This window comes from Cyprinodon variegatus, unplaced genomic scaffold (assembly GCF_000732505.1).
Source record: "Cyprinodon variegatus isolate N-32 unplaced genomic scaffold, C_variegatus-1.0 Scaffold607, whole genome shotgun sequence".
NCBI classification, from domain to species: Eukaryota; Metazoa; Chordata; class Actinopteri; order Cyprinodontiformes; family Cyprinodontidae; genus Cyprinodon; species Cyprinodon variegatus.
The window spans coordinates 310,051-327,847 of NW_015151060.1; the positions used below are offsets into that span (position 1 = coordinate 310,051).

Genomic DNA, 17,797 nt, shown 5'->3' on the forward strand with positions numbered 1-17,797 from the left:
ACGGTTCCTCAACATGTGGGATACGCCGCATGATATGCACGATAGGATTCCTGTATTGGGCTACAATGGGGCCATAAAGTTTGTTCAAAAACATATCTAAGCTGAAACATGTATTTGAACAAAAATAATGACTTAGAATCTTAAAAAAAAGATTAGTGGAGGAGGAGTTACGAGTGCAACAGGGAGTTAAAAGCAGTGATCATCTGTCTGAACAGTCAGTTAATTGAGTTTGCTAAAGTCCACCCTATAGTCCCCGTGGTATTTGGACACAGTAAGCTTGCACAAGCAATTAGAACAGCACATTTTAAACAGGGCGTGCACGAGGAGAAATGGGCTTGTGCATGCCCTTGCATGTGCATTTTTTTTTAAGTGGAGAGGGCAGGTAAATAAATCCTCCAAAATACCTTTAATGCATTTAACAAGCCTGCTACACATTCCTTTAAATGTTAAGAAACGCATCCATTGGCGAAACCTTCACCTGCTTTCCATTGTTAACATTAGTTTGAGTTACTGAATGTTTTTTGTTACAACTGAGACTTGTATAACGACAAAACGGATTTCATGCAGCGATTTTCTCATCATGGAACGTCTTCATTATAAAAATATGCTGGATTACTTTTCATCTGTGGACCCTTATGGACAAATGAAAATTGAAGATTGCATTTATAATATGGCCTCAGGAAAGCTTCAAAGGTAGGAAGCCAAAACTTCATTAAAAAAATTCAGATTTAACGTGCTGCTATATCTTTATTAATTGTGCTTTGGTGATCATGCTATCCATAAAATTAACTTGGCGTTTGAATTGTGGAAAATCTAATCTTTCTAAGGATGTATAACATGTCTACGGAAGAGGATTAGGGCCACTGAAAAAACTGATTTTTTAACTTTATATCAGTATGGTATGGGAAAAAAAGTCAGAATTCTGTCTTTAATCTCAGAATTTTGGATATTAATGTAGATGGGCATCATGAAGGAAGAGATGTGGGAGCACTCAGCTTCACTGACAAAGATGTGAGTTGTTTGAGAGAGCCAGTGACACATTGGTGGAAAATGATGGAATTAGGAAACATTTTACGTGCCCGAGGGGTCCCCTCATTAATGGAGGAGCAGAAGGTCATTAAAACAAGAGAGCTAGTCTCTAAAACAGACATGGCTATGGCTTGATCCTAACATGTTTGTTATCTGTCAGAATTCTAAGATTAAAGTCAGAATTCTAAGATGAAAGTCAGAATTCTGAGAAAAAAGTCAAAATTCTGAGAAAAAAAGTCAGAATTCTGACTTTTTTCCCATACTAAATTGAAATAAAATTTTAAAATCAGCAAACTTTTTTTTTTCCAGTGGCCCTAATCCTCTTCCGTACATGTCTATATAAGTAAAAGTTTAACCTGTGTTATTTTCAAGCGTGCTGCTGTGTTTAATGTAAATGGGTGGATAAAATACTGACTGAATAAAATTAAAGTCTCTTATACATGATCAAAAAAGACATATTTAGAAGATATAATTTAACAGCAATCTATCAGGTTACTGAATAAAAAGAAAAGATGAATAAAACATGTCAGGCATTCATTTCCAGTGTGCTTAGATTTCAAAGTGTCATTAAAAAGACGAGGTATGTCACTCCGACATGCTGTCAGACTAAACTTGAGACAGCCGGTAAGATTCTCGATAAAATTTAAAGAACTCATTTCTTTCTCTTATTACATCCCAGTGATACCAGGAAGATCCATTTTTCATAGACTCTTCACACTTGAAATGAAGGATGGAAAAGGCATTTCTTCTCCCAGACTAGAATCCTTAAACATGTGATTTCTCTTATTTCATATTTGATGCTTGCAGCTATAAGTGAAAAACAGACTGCAGTCTTTGAAGGTGAACACATTCTACAAAAACTAACTGGTATCTGACAGAGTGAAAGCGCGCCAACCGAGGGCCACAACACGCTGGCAGCATATGATATGTGTCAAAACATAAGCCGCTCTGAATGGTTTGATGTGTCAACAGAGATGCATGCGGCAGTCAGGCACGCAGGATCGCCGTGGGATTTGTGCCACGTTGCTTTATTGTCCGCTGTTTTCTCCTTTCCTGCATCAGTCGCATTGCCGTGGCCTCTGGGGCCACTTTCAGATGCTAAACATAGGCATCTTCTGTCCAGGGTGAGCAACAGACAGCGGCTGATGTGACACCATCCATGGTGGGATTGGTTGGGAGAGTCAGCAGAACGCTGGGGGGGAAGTAAAGGGGGAAGTCCGCAGCTGGATTGGTCTGGTTTGTTCAGATGCACCGTTATTCTCACAGCGGGATGGTAAAAAGAAACCCTAATTGGAGGTTAGGCATTCACATTCATCCGTTCACAACTAAACGCCTGTTTCTGAGCGTAAGGCATGAATTATTCCCAGGCTCCTTGAAAAATGTACAGTTCTATTCACATGATCCTGCTGCTCAGCCCCGATGTGTGTGTGTGGATCGTGACCTGGGGGCGGGGGACGGATGGATGGATGGATGGAGGGGTATTTTGCGTAGAAGTAACAGAGGAGATGCACTGCACAGTTGCCCCGGTAACCAGGAATTAGCCGGGCTGCGTGTGCGTGTGGTTGTGTGACTGCGCTCACCTCCTCAGCACAGCTATCTCGTTCTCGATGCTGCTCTCCTTCCCCTTCAGAGCCTTCTTGGGGATGCATTTGACGGCGAACATGCGGCCGCTCAGCTTCTCTTGGGCCAGGACCACCTCTGAAAACGCCCCTCTAGAGAAACAAAGGAAATAGAAAGAAAGAAGATAAAGTCAGTCTCTAAAACTTTTCCTTTTATGCCCTCACGATTTGACTAATATCCCCATAAATATTAGAAAGGAGGAGAGCTGAAATCACTTTTCTTATACCACAAAACATCAGGTGGAACGGCAGGAAGAATCAGGCTGTTTTTCAGCGTGTGTGTGTTTTAAATGTGTCTGTGTGCGTCATGCAGAAAAGCAGCGTGATGAATGAAGATGAGTCCATTGCAAGTTAATCTGCCTGGAGCGATTGCTGCCTCCTTTGTTGATCTACCCTCAGACTCGCTGGCATATTAGAGTAAACACGATGCCCTTATCTCTTCCCAGCCGTCCTTGTTCCTACGTCTGTTCGGCATATTGGCAACCTGCAGCGGGATCCCATCCAGACCAGAGGAATACTGCTAAAAAAATGAACCAAGGCCCCTACCTTTCACTACTAGGACTGAATCTGTGCGGGAGGCCAACCAAACATGCTGTTATACATGTGTCTCACCAGTAGGTGGCAGGAGTTAAGAGGGAGGCATTTTTAGCCGTTTGGTGCTAGCTACCTTTTAGCTGATACAAGCTGATAAAATATATTTCTTTTATGTGTTAAAACTGAGGCATGCAGGTTATCGAATAATAAATGAAACTCATGATTAATTGATAAGCCGACATTTTTTTCAACCTGTTAACTGGCTAAACCAAAATCACCACTTTAGACCTCAGTCACATGGGCGGGGCGGGACAGTTAACAGGTAAAACACCAGAGTTTTCTCTTTCCATTAACATACAGCCCTAAATATAGTTTTATATCCATCCATCCTCTAACACGCTTAATCCCAAGTGGGGTCGCAAGGGGTGCTGGTGCCTATCTCCAGCAGTCAATGGGCGAGAGGCGGGGTCCACCCTGGACAGGTCGCCAGTCAACTGCAGGGCAACACTGAGACACACAGGACAAACACCTAAGGAGAATTTAGAGAAGCCAATTAACCTAACAGTCATGTTTTTGGACTGTGGGAGGAAGCCAGAGTAACCAGAGAGAACCCACACATGCTCAGGGAGAACATGCAAAGTCCATGCAGAAAGACGGGAATCGAACCGTCTTGATGCAAGGCAGCAGTGCTACCCACTGCGCATTGAGCAGCCCATACTTTTATATAATATGCCTAATTTAAAAAAGATAATAGATCATTATATTTAAACAGTTTATAGTGCCAGTTGTATTAAATAAAGACGGAATAAAGAAAACAGTTTTCTGATGCATTACTAAACTAGACATATTTATAATTTATAACAAAACAGGAACCTATAAGGTTACTAAATGAAAAACATGGAATAAAACATGTGAAATACTTCATGTAAAACCTTCATTAACAGACAGGGTATGTCGCTCCAACACACTGTCAGGCTATTTGTCACTTCACTTTAAAAATGGACGTTAACTTTGATGTAGCTCTGTGTTTCTAAAGTAATCCAGAGTAGCTTTGTGTTAGTGTCATTTTCAAACGGGTGGTTAAATGGAGCTACTTTAGTTTATCGAGTATTAATATATACAAACAGAACCACATACAGTGTAAAGAGTGTAAACAATCCCGGACCGTGTTGTGGATTGATTTACGCTACAGAATGCCTCCGTTCTTGCATTACTTCTCTTCCAAATACCAGTAAGTCTCTTCCTAAGGATAAACATCAGCGCCCTCTGGCAGATAACAGTAACATTACAAGAACTGGAAAAAATATCCTATGAGGACATTTTCAATTAACTGGATTGAAAAAAAATTAATCTAATAAACCATCAATTGACAGTTAATCTCCCAAGTGAAACAAACATACTCGTATATTTACTGATGTTTAACAGTCCTGTCTGTTTGCTGTCAACAAAACAACCTCATCATGAACGTCGAACTCAGGTCAGTGCTAACACATTAATCACTTTTGTGAAGGTGAAACCACATTAATGGAGGAGCAGATTGACACGTAAGCCAGGTTTATCATCTTAACTCAAATACGTATATGTTTTAAATAAAGTTTACGTTTAATAATCTCTCTAAGCATGTTTTTAATTTGTTATACTCAATTATCATTTCAATGATTAATTAGTTAATGATTTTTTTAAAACAGGTTTAATCACAGTGATTGGGATTATTTGTTTCAGCCCCAGCTAGCTCCAACTTCTTTTTCGGACGTTTTTGTCGTGTTTCTGACAGGAAACCTGGAGAATTCAACTTCAGAGAACAGAATGAACACATGAAGCGATTCTGGACTAGAGCGACAGAAATCATTCAGCTATACTTTTATATGACCTTTGTTTGGCAAAATTTTAATTTTAAAAATCTCAATCTTTGAAACTATCATTTAACCTCAAGGCTTTCAATGATTTAAACAGCACATACATTTGAAGTTGAGAAAAAAATTATGCACATTTAAGATAAAATAAAAATGTGGCTATTTTGTTAGTAAAACATGAAAAGCAGAGCAGCCTGCCTTCAGAAGTTGTTCAAAAAGTTAAAAAACTAATAAACCATTACTTAGGTAAGACGTTTGTTGGAGAACAATAGTGAGAAAAAGAAACACCTTCAAATAGAAGAGACAGGGAATCTGGCTTGACTAAACTAGGATGATGGATGGAGCTCATTCCCAGTAGACGAAGCAAAAGACTTGAAAGTAGAACAGAAGTTCACCTTCAGAAACCAGGTAAGATCACAGAATCTCAGAAGAGAGAGTCCCCCACGATGGGATTCAAACCGACGACCTTGCTGCCAAGGTAACAATCTTTTACCGAGCCGGAGCCCAGGGGGGGGTTGATAAAATCAGTTGTGATAAACTCACCTTTTCCTCCAGCCCTCCCCTTTCATCACTGGCTGACCTTTTTATGTTGAGGACTATAATCTGAGTCAGGTGTGAACGTGAAACCTTCAGCTGCATTTAAAAAACCCTGACCAAGATGTATGGAATATAATGTACCGGTATGTTATTTAGTTTAACAAAAATAATATAATCAAACCCACCCAGTTTATAAAAATATCAAAATTCAAGGCGCTGTACAAGAGAAGGAAAAGAAAAGTGCATTGAGGTGACATAAAGAACACAAAAACTGAAAGAGAATAAAAATGAATTGTTAAATCAAGATGATTATATTAAAATAAGATAAAATGATTGAAAAAAAATGAAATAAATGGTGGACTGAAAAAGTCAAAAGGTCAAAGGACCCAAAATAAATGTTTTTAACGCTTCTTCTACACGTTGAGTTCTGGGTACCCATAGTAGGGCTGTAGTTAACCATATTTTAATAACTGATTAATCATTGGAAGGCAAAAGGTGCCTAAAAGGAATATTTTATTGAGAATTGAAACCAGGCAAACTAAAACTACACCACTTAAGAACTTCCTTTTTTTTTATATTAAATGGAAAATATTTATATATTTTTGTTTTAATTATTCGCTTTTTCAGCTAATGTCATGTGTTTAAGTTTATGTATATTATCATTTAATGATCAATCGATTACTAAATAGGTAGTCAATTATTTAATTTATTGATTTATTGACCAATAATCAATCTGGTTAACTGTTTCATCCCTAATGCAGCCATTCAGTGATTTAAAGACTAACAGACGTATTTCATATTCTATTCTGAGGTACGGAGAGCTGGTGGAAGGACTTTAAAACTGAGCTGATGTTCTCCACTTTCTAAGTCTTAGTGAGGACACAAGCAGTAGTGTTCTGTATCAGCTGCAGCTGCTTGAGGAGCTTTTTAGGCAGACCTGCGAACATACGTTTCAGTAATCTGGTAAAGATGAACTCTATAGGGTGAGTCTGGGGCCGCCCACACCTGCTATTGAGCATATTTTCTTTGTAAAGTAGCTTTGTAAATCCTTCATACGTGAGCATACCCATGCATACAAATCACAGGAGCTTGGTTCCAGGTGCTCATGGATACACAATACTAAATACTACGCTGCAGCTACAGATATATAAAACCCTGAATTATGTTTTGTAATCACTGTAGGTTTCACTTTCCATACACATATACTAACTGGATAGCTAAGGGATACTCACTGCTCTTGAAGCTACTTTGATGTTTACTTGGTTCTCTTGTTATGTTTTCTGTTTTCTTTCCCTTTTGTCTCATACGGGTGTGAAAGCAGACTTCTAGGAGGTACTGTATGTGTTCTGCATTGTTTATTATGCTGTCTTGTTTTGGTATTTTCCTCTTTTTTCTCTTTTCTCTCCTCTTTTTTCTCTCTCCCTTCATTCTTATTCCCTCTCCCCTTTCACCTCCCTTTCAGTCTCAGATATTATTTTTCAAAGATCTGAGACATTAGTCCTTTAAACGTGAAGATGTTCTTTAGGTGATAAAAGGCCGACTTTTTTCTGTCTTTATGAGCCTCTGAAGTTTCAGGTCTGAGTCCATCATTCTACACCCATTTAGCAGGATTATCTGAAGCTCAGTACTAAACGCTCTGACATTGGTTCAAAAATGACTACTTCCATTTTGTTTTAATTCAACTGAAGAAAATGATGGCACATCCGTGCTTTGTTTTCTTCTACACTTTTACGCAGCACTGGAATGGGTTTATAATACCCTGGTTACATTATAATGTATACCTGTGTATCATCTGCATAGTTGGGATAACTTATGCATGTAGATATAGAATAGGAGGGGGCCTGAGATGGACCCTTGGGGGACATCAAGGGTTTAATGAATAATCATATTGAAACAGCCCAGTCAAAGTAGAAATCTGAGGAGGTAAAATTTAAAAAAAGTTCCACATCTTGGCAGTGTGATTTTTGGTAAATGATTTCATCTGTGTGAGCATCTGTGCTGAGAGCGTTTCAGGATTTTCCTTCCAAGGTGAAAGCGGCTGCTGTAAATGAGCTCTCTATTGGATCAATCTGGGAGCGCTGCCTCGCGAGGAAGCCCCGGAGACCCTCGGAGCGAAGCACGTTTTACGAGCCGTCCATCATCCTGGAGGCAGAGCCGTCTTCCTAACATCAGCATGCCAACACAGCCGTGTAGACACTCAGACTCACTGTTATTGCATTTTCTGTTTTTAAGCAACAGCTCTAAGCAATAATCTGCTTTTACCCCCTTTTCTTCTCGCCTCCACTTCTTCTCTTTGGGTGCAACAAGCGTTGATGCTGTCTGTTGCCCCTGGTGATTGAGGTGGACTGTCTGCGAACCGATAAGATTGCTTCGGCGCTGACACTTGCGTGCACCGCTCTGACTCATTCATGCTCATCAGAACAGCAGAAAAAGCTTGGAGCGTTTCATTCATTACCCCTAGACTGTGAAACATGAATGGTTGCCCTCGGTGTCTGGGAGGTATTCACAGCTGCCGCATTAATCATCACAAGAGGCAACAGCGCAACCTGTTTACCTTTGTGCTTTGTGTCGAGGATCATTATCTTCTCTCACTAATGTTTGTGAGCCGCGTTGAAAGAGCGCTTATGTGTGATGAAAAACGACAAATTTTCTGCACAGATTGCTGTTTTGGTTTCGTACGCCACAATTTTACAACCTAAATTTAGTGCGACTTTGAAGTGTAGAAAAAGGAAACATAGATTTTGGAGCCAGTTAGTATTTCTCTCCTAACTGGCTGTAAAACTGGTGCCAAAATACTTTCAAAATAGAAATGACATCCACTTGTTTTTATCTTTTTCCTTAATAAAAATTAAATGTTACAGAGGCAGATTTGCTTTTCCAACTATATTCAGGAAAAAAAAAAAAATCACATCTATAAAAGTGTGATTTCTGATACAGATACATACTATATTTCATTTATTTTGGGATCAAAAGAAAGTGAGCAGCTGGCGACTCCAGCTGAAATGTAAGCTTAACCACAGCTTCTTTCATTTCAGAGAAAAGTAGAAAGAGATATGAAAAAACACAGGGTTTTTTTTCCACCTTGACTGATTTTTAATGCATTTTAACAGTAAATACACCTTTCAAACAAATAATAAACAAAGCTTTAAACTTTTAGTAGCAATATATGCACTTGTGGACAGTACAAGTGCAATGATGTAGCCCTGATAAACTAAATTAAAGTTACAGAGGTTTTATAAAAGAAATATATAGGCTTACTGTATGAAGTCAGAATTCTACCAAAGGAGCATGTGTAAGTTAATCTCCATTTCGCATTTGGAACAATTTATGGGTGCAGATTTAATACTGAGGTCCTCAATGTGTCACAAATCATGCTCCTTCTCTTTCTTTTTATGCTCCTTTAAATTCCCTCCAATTTTGTCACTTTGAGGGAGGAACCAACCAGAGAAAGTAAACTGTCTGTGATTGGCTACATTTCAGGAAATCCCACCGCTACCGTTTTCTTCCTAGTTAAGGAAAGTTATTGGACAAGAGTTCAAATTTGGTTTAATTCATTCATAATCAGTTGACTTAGTTTAACAGTCATGAATGAGTTATGAGAGCACTAGTATTATGCTCTAAAGTGATAATTTTTTTACTTTTTTAAACACAATTTAAAAAGAATGCAGTCCATAAAAACTCAGTCTGAAAGAGGCACATTTGAAAATATAAAATCTTCAAAAAACATTTGAAAAATTTAAGACAGAATAAAAAAAATTTTAAATAAAAATGTGAGAACGTAGCAAAGTTGCTATGAACATTTTTTTAAACACTTTTTTTGAGTTCAAAGCTTGATTTTGAAATTTGAACTTTTTTTATTTAATTTCCATTTACAAAATGTTTTCTTTGCAACAATAATAGATGAACAAAAAATGAACAAAAGTTTGAAAAAAACCTTGCTCAGCATAGTTTAATGGATGCATTGGCCCAAGTCTGCATTTAATGAAACAAAAAAACATTGAATATTTTTGTCTCTATTTCTGATCAAATTCAAACTAAAACAAAAGACATAATTAATAGCAGATAAATACTTCTGCTTCTATTTGAAGATTTTAAGATGTTACAAAAAGAAAAAAGAAAAAGGGGCCTTAAAAAACTGTAGCATCAATCACCTTTGTATAACACAGTGGGATCTGGCGCATCAGAGTTTTACAGAATAAATAAGGGAGAAAAACCTGTCAGCAGTCACTGGTTGATATACTGCATCCACTTTAAGCATTTGTGTCAAATCAGCATTTTTTGCAGGCAGAGTTGTGTCAACACTGAATCAACTTGGTCCCAAAACAGCCGTCGGCTTTCTGACTTACAGATGAATAAATGTTCTTCAGCTCATTTCTGTTTATGCTTCTTTATCTACCTGTTTGTTCTGGAAACCTTTAGTTTGGGGAAGATTATGTTCTGAGCTCTGATTGCCTCAGAAGAAATTCTAATTACTGATTCACCTCTGGATTCATTTTGAACAAATGAAAAGAGGAAGATTTTCTGAAAAATCATCTAAATAAAGATATTAATTAAATATCTTAAATCAGAACAATAAATGTAGAAGCATATTGTGCTTAAGTTAAGTGTTTTCTAATGGAAGGGGAACCTATACTCCCTTCAAGGCTAAAATCAGATGTGTAAAGCAGTGTTGTTCATTGAAAGCTATGGGAAAAAATGCAGAGCAGATCAAAGACTTCAGACCTCAGTTATAGCTTGTTTAGACCGCCTGGGAGGAGCATCAAATGTTGTACCAAGAGTCTAAAGAGCAAATCTGTTTCCTTGGGTGTTTAAATAGACAAAAAATGTTGCTTATTTCTCTGATTTCCGATCAATCTGATAATTTATAATCAATTTCTTTTTTACATTTTTTACATTTAATTTGATAGGGACAGAACAAGAAGCACTGTTATTATAACCCATGGCATATAGCTAAATGAAAAAAAAAAAAAAAAACATGACAAACATTACAAAACAATGACAGCAATAATAAAAACATGTAATTTATGGTCAAAGACTTGATTTAAATTGAGCAATTGATTGATTTTCCCGTCAAATTTGTTCAGATCTAGAAGAGATTTCAAGTCAGCATTTGTATTTCTTCCAGATCTGTGGCCAGTTCACACCACCATGCTCTCTCAAAAATATCAACCGGATTCAGGCTGGTCTGGAGTTTCCATTTACTTCTCCCCTTGTAGTTGAACCCGTCAAATAAGGCATATCATGTCATAAAGTTGGTGCATTTGCTCTTTTTAAGTTCACAAAGTTGCAAAAGCTGCACAATAGAAGTAAGGTAACAAGAGTACTCTTTATAAATTAAATGATGAAGTGAAAAGTAGCCTTTCTGTCCTCCACTAATCTTTCGGTCAACATTTTCCCTGACCATGCTAAAGAAAATCTAACCCACAGCATGGTGCCTCCCCCACCCTGCTTCACCATGGCAGACATTACTTGCAAAATGTTGCACAGTTTTCCACTTCCACAAATACGAACAAATTCCCAATAATTTACACAGGTCTGTTTTAGTGATGTGAAATAGTTGAATAAACTTTTGCAAGACTCTGAAATAACGCAATGTGAAAGGACAGACTGCACAAGGCAACACACTGGCAGCACAATCAGAAAAGCAGGCCAGCGCAGCGTAGTCCTATTTACTTTATTTCAACCGTAAAGTAATTTGCTTGCAACTGGAAATTCGCAGGCTGGAGGAGCAGCGGGGTTCACCTGATTGGAGGAAAGAACCTGTGCTACATCTGGCATGCTGGTATGTTTTGACTGGCTGGAAGTCCCCACTCTGCTGCTGTTACCCACAGCAACGATGATTGAATTCCCTCCTCTATGAACCTGTGTAATTGTGTCAGTCCAGCTCTGCTGCTGTGAAAAAGAAAAACAGTATTGGCAGCGCCAGCGTGTGTGCCATCGTTTCGCGGTCCGGCACATATCTGACGGGGGAGAAACAGCGTGCAAAGGCGTGCACACGCTCGCACAGACAGCAGAGGAACCACACAGGGAAGGAGAGACTAGAAAAGGCCTCCAAGGTGGAAGAAACACATGTGACACTATGATCGTCAAGCTGGAAATCCATGCGGGGAAAAAAAGGTTTTAAAACTGTCTAACCCGTACATTATGCTTGTTTTCAAACGCTTTTATGTGTTTCTGACTCTATAAAGCGAACTCAACGAGACGCCGCAGTAAAACGATCATCCACTCATAAATCTATGGTGGGTTGAAAGGTTGAAAGGGTGCAGCAGATCAGAACGCACCAACAAAAGGTGACGTTACATCAGGTGTTTTCAAAAGACAAGATAATACTGCTCACAGGCTAAGCCTTAGCATGTGATAATACCTTTTGTTTAACATACAGACAGACAGCATTACAAGGGAAAAACCCACAGCACTGCTCCACTTCAAAACATTGGAAAAGGTCCAAGTCAGTAAAGCTGTTTCAGCCTCTTAATATGTCACTAATATGTCATTAGCGTTAGACGAAGACATCAGTGTTATTAGATTTGTTAGCAAACCAGGAAGTTATCTGTGTAGTAGAGTGCTGGGAAAAGGGTTTTCCTCTTCTGTTGAATTTCTTCAGTTTTTTTTTATCCAAGAAAGAGAAAAGTACAGAAGCCAAGGGGTGCAAACGTCCTGCAATCAAATCCAGGTGCAGATAACGCCAAAAACAAGATTAATACACTACTGGAAAGAATATCTTCTCAATTTTGTAGTCAATCCAAGACCAAACATCCTCTATATCAGTGATTCCCAACCAGAGGTACTAGTACCCCTAGTGGTCCACCAATGCATTACATAATATTTAACTTCCTAGATAAAGAAATACAATAAAATAGGGCTGTGCAACCAAAAGGATTTAAATAATGTCCTAATCAACATTGACATGAAAGACTAGAGTGGGTATCATTGCTGTGCACCTTCACTAATGCTCTCAGGGGCAAAGACAAAGATCAGAAGAGAAGAACGAATCAAAGCAGCTGCAGTCAAGGATAAAAAGGCTAAAACGTTCCATTACTGGGGATTTAGGAGAAGGTCAGGGTGTTTCATTAACACACACTGAATGATGAAAACAAGGTAAACATTACATCGTGGATCTGAATATTCGTGATTTGTCAAATTTAGATGTGAGTATAGGGGACTTATTCAGAAGAGCTCCGGTTTTTGTTAAAAACAGATTTGCAACCTTTTTTCCAGTACTTATTCACTTTCCAGGCAACACATTTGTTATTTTTTTATTTCTGAGTATTAAATGCTCAAGTTAAGGAAATTCAATAAATATTTTCCATTTTATAATCAGTTGTACTTTCTAATTTTGGAAAATAATCAACACGTTTGACCAACCCCTTCCCAAAAAGATCTAAATTGTCATAGTTCACTTTTTTTTTTAAATGAACTAAGTTCACAAACGTATTTTATTTGGTGAATTAGGCCACAATCCTACACAATAGAACCTCATATTTCACCCTTCAAATGTGTGATCATAATATATAGAAAGAAATGGAAAGTACCTGATGCAGTGAAGGTATACTGGATGTGCAGTGAAGCCTTTACTCAGCCAAATTAAACAGAAATTCAGAAACAGGAACATTAAGGTTCTGCTGAAAAGATCTGGATCAAAAATATTTCCTTTCGTTCCTCGGTCAGTAGTAATTTCCCAAGAGAGCTCAGATGCTTTAACTCGATGTGTTGCTTTGAAGTGGACATGGCTGACGTACGGACTTGTCTGTTAAGTCACGATGTGCGCTTTTTGCACAAAAACGTGAGTTTTATTTCTGTCTGATTCTTCCTTTGTTAGTTTATAAAACTTTGCAAAGCACTCTGCAACACTGCCATCAGAAATAGCAGCAGATCAGTCTGAATCATGCAGACTAGCAATAGCAGTAGACATGTTGGTCTGTCATGTTGTTTGCCACAATAAGTGCCGTAAAACTTGACGTTATCCAATGAAAAGTGTCGTTATCAATTGACGTGAATGTGAGCTGTGTGTCGCTCATTATTCTCAGAGTGAACGTAGTTCTCGTTCATGTTCATTACTTTAAAACTAATCAGTTCAGCTCACTAAAAATTTATGGCGGCATAGATTTTTTTTTTTTAATCCAGATTAATCTCACAGCAATCTTGGAATTATTCTAGATTAATCTAGATTAAAATCGCTCATTTGAATTCTGCCAAAGAACCTTATATGTCTGCGCTACCTAAAAATAAATAAGTCTTTGAACAGGTTTCAATACATCCATGTTTAACACGTCCTCAGATGCAGGCAGAGTTTCAGGGTCAGAAGTCATTAATGATCACACAGATCCCTTCACTTTTGAAAAGGTTTACTAACAAACATCCTTCTTTGCCACAATCCTTTTCCAAAATAAAAAACTTTGCTTTCTGTAGTGATCAGCTGTTCCTCTGTAGCACAGCTGCTCTTTCATTGATAAAAATCAATCAGCTGATTTTACTCACTGCTGGCTGCTATCTTTGTTCATCTGAGGGATCGACTGGATATCGAGGTGAAAGTCATCATTAGTACAAACCCAGCTCCCAACCCAACTGTGAGAATAGTTTATGGTGATATCTTTTTTATCGCCCGATATGAGTCTGGCATTTAAGCAACGCGTTAACGCCAATAACGGCCCACCACTACTAAAATTATGAACGTATTCAGTGAACACCGTTCATTCAACGCTTTGATGCACAACCCTGCTTATTAGTGTTTCCGTAGAAATTCAAAAAATATCCACTGGACTTGGTTTTCAAGATTTGAAGACGTTTCGCCACCTCTCCAGGAAGCTTTCTCAATTCAAATGTCTGGATCCGCAGTGAGTTTGAGTCAGTTTACGGAATGACTTTGACCTGGATGACTGAGAACCTTCATCTGCTTATTAGTGTGTTCTACAGATAGAGTGATGCCTCTAATTAATATTTTAGGCAGATGTTTCCATTCTTTCTAACTTATCGGTCAATATCCAACCGTATCCGCCGATTAATTAGCACAATCAGCAGCTGTGGCTTGAGGTCACATGATAGACATGTATTTAAACTCCTATTTTCCATTACTACTTTTTTCTTTGTTTGTCTAAATTGAAACTTCTGTAGGATTTGTCATCATTGTGTCAATATCAGAGTAAACATTTGGCAGCGCATATCCAGATCGGATAGATTGATATAAAAATAATCAGTGTTGAGTCCTTTTTGGTGGGAAGGGGTTTTAGCATTTTAACATGGTTGATGATGAGCTGTTTCAACATCTTTTGGAGTATTTTATTATGTCGAACACGTCCTGTTTGGGTGATTTCATCATTCAACAAGACTGAGATATTAACTAGTAAATCATGACTTAATTAGGTTGGTTTATATAACTTTTACATCCAATGAAAGATATCAACACTCCAGCTGTTCCATTATTGTTGCAAGTAAAGATGTCTTGTTGTAAAAGGAGATCCAGAAATGAAACTGAAAAAATTCTCAATCTAAACCTTTATGAGAATTTGCTGTTTTCTCAAATTTTATTATTTCAAATTTTATTAAAAGTAAAGTATTTTTTACAGATTTGGTATGTTCAGAATCTAATTTTCTATTTCTCTTTTTCAGATTGAGTTTAACAAACTGAAGGCGCATTTCTATTTCGTCTGCATACAACAGAGAGTATTTCAAATTTGATCAAATAAAATTTGAAATAATAAAATCTACAAAAAAAATATTAGTTTAAAAAAAGAAAAAAAAGTTTCAGAAAAATAAAAAAGAGAAAACAGCAACGCTAGTTTTTAACCATCCTTATCAAACCCTTTCTTTTATTGAGAAGTTTTTAAGTTTCAGTTTTGAATTGAATTTTTTTTCTTTCAAACATCTATTTATAAAAAAAATTCTTTTCTTGCAACAACAATGGAACAAAATTCCCTCAATAGTTATCTAAATCCTCTTTCACAGCAGTGTGAATTATTCTCCTGTTCTCAATAAATCTAAATGCAACTTCCAACAAAATCCTGAATAATGAATCAGGCCTGAAGGACAGAAGGTGTTACCAAAAGACGACTGTGAGAGAATCTGTTAATGTGACTCGCTCACATAGAAACACACACAAACACACACAGTGAGAGATGGAGGCAGCTCAGCAGGCCTGCTCCTGCCCCATCAATAATTAGCAGTTTAATCAAAGCCGAAGTGGGAGCCTCTGAATGGACCCGTGCGCACAGCGTACGGCCCGATAATGACAGGGAATGGACAAGGACAATTATCAGGCTCGTGGCTAACGTCATCGACGGGCAGACCCCGTATTCACCTATTAGAGCACAAATGCTGCCATGTTCCTGAGCTCTGAAGACAAAACAATCCAAATAAATAGTGAGTCGTCGTCATGAAGCTAAGGTACAGATTTACAGTTTTCAAGGATGCGCACCAAGAGGGAAGATAAGAGAGGAAAGCCAAGGTGGATTAGAGAAAGAAAAAAAGGAAAACTACAGTTTTGTGCTGCAGACTAGAAAGGAAACATGACTATGACTGAAAACGTAAGGAAACAACAGCCTTTAAGCAGGTGGAGTGCTGACTGGAGGAGTATCTTATCCTCTTCAGCTCTGGAAATGAATCAAACTTCACTGGTCCAGTGGCATCCTTCATTTGTTTGTTTTTTTGAGTTCTTACGGCACTAGTGGCTCGTACTTTGGACAGAAGGCCGACATGAAAGGGGGTATGAGAGAGGGGGAGAAACATGCGGCAAAGGACCACAGCTCATATTCAAACCCGGGTCGGACGCATTGGAGACTAAGGCATCCATACATGGATCGTGTGCTCTAACCACTGCGCCACCGGAGCATGCCCGTCATCATTCATTTATAAGCCAAAAACTAACCAAAGATGACTAACATTAGATTAACCTTAAGAACAAATATCAATTCTTCAAGAATAAGAAACAATTTAAACTGAAATAATCCGAAATAATTACCCTATTTTTATTTCATCAGTTGTTTCTTCTAGTAAAGATGTGTTGAAAACTCTTGATTTTGACTTGAGTGGTGTCGTTGAAATACTGTATTAATTCAATATGACAATATTTGTTTAAAAGGCGACTGCTGATCAGAGTCTCCGCTGGAGGTAGGACCACGAAACAGTTCTTCCAGAGCTAAATTACTATTGCTTTTTTTTTTAAAGTCACCTCTTAAAAGCATTCCACACCGTCTTCCATTTTGATTTTAAAAAGCTAGTATTCGCTGCCTCCTTTAATAAAACAGGGGTCAATTCATGATACTTTCTAATCGGCCATAATTTTGATAGCTAATAAGACAACATCAAAGTACGTGAGAGAGCAGTTAAAGAATTTATGGATTTGATGCTGTGATCGGACATTCGGCTCCAAAAATCCTGCATGTCTAGTCAGTGTGAATTTAGGTAATGTGTAAAAATGTATTTGTTATTCCATAAAGAAAGATTAACTCATCACATTCAAATACATTAGGTTTAGAGATCTAGTTTAGTCATTTTTCTACATTAAAGACTGAGGTTCATCATGAATCAGTGGTTTATTTTCTACCCTCAGCGTAACAGGCTGTCAGTACTCCACACCCGCAGCTTGTTTAGTGGAAGGGGGATCCAGTGCGTGGCCCTGACTCTGTTCAAGCAAACACAATTTAATCATGAGGAGGAGAAACGGGAAGATGTGAGGACTGGCTGTGAAAACACCTCGTCTTTGACAGAGCGGCAACACAGCCTTTCCTGTGAAGTACTGAGCTCATTTACAGTAGTTGGATGTTTATTGATGTGAATGCAACAGAACATGCTTCTCAATTATCATCTTTTTTTGCTGTTACAGAAATTCCTATAATTTCTGAGCAGCTTTTTGAATGTTTGCACTAGTTTGTTGACTTATCTGCTATAAGTTCCAAGTCATTGAGGTTGGAAAGACTCTTTACCATTACTTTAATCTTTAGCTCCTTGCATTCTCTATCAGAAGGTTAATAGTACATCCAATCTCGAGAAAAATGTTTGTTTTTTCTAAAGCATTTAGAAAATAAACTTCAATTTGCCTGGGATATGACTGATTATGGGGTGAACTTTTTCTTTCGTGCCTTCCGCCCAGGAGTCATCTTTTATTGCCTCAATTAAAATAGCGATGATGTCATGGTGGCTGAAAAACAGTGTTTACCTTTTTTAAAAGCAAATTGTCTCATCCTGTGTGCTTTCCCCTCGGGGTATACATTCCTATCTTAAAACTGTGAG

At 38.0% G+C, this 17,797-nt stretch overlaps 1 protein-coding gene across 1 annotated transcript in view; it reads right to left on the reverse strand.

Moving 5' to 3' along the window:
* The window catches only part of camk1d (calcium/calmodulin dependent protein kinase ID), an 88,811-nt gene that overhangs the window by 43,576 nt on the left and 27,438 nt on the right, over positions 1-17,797 (reverse strand). Inside the window, exon 2 of the mRNA XM_015392805.1 lies at positions 2,610-2,741. Within this exon, the coding sequence (XP_015248291.1) occupies positions 2,610-2,741 (132 nt within the window). The remainder of the gene's footprint in view (positions 1-2,609; positions 2,742-17,797) is intronic.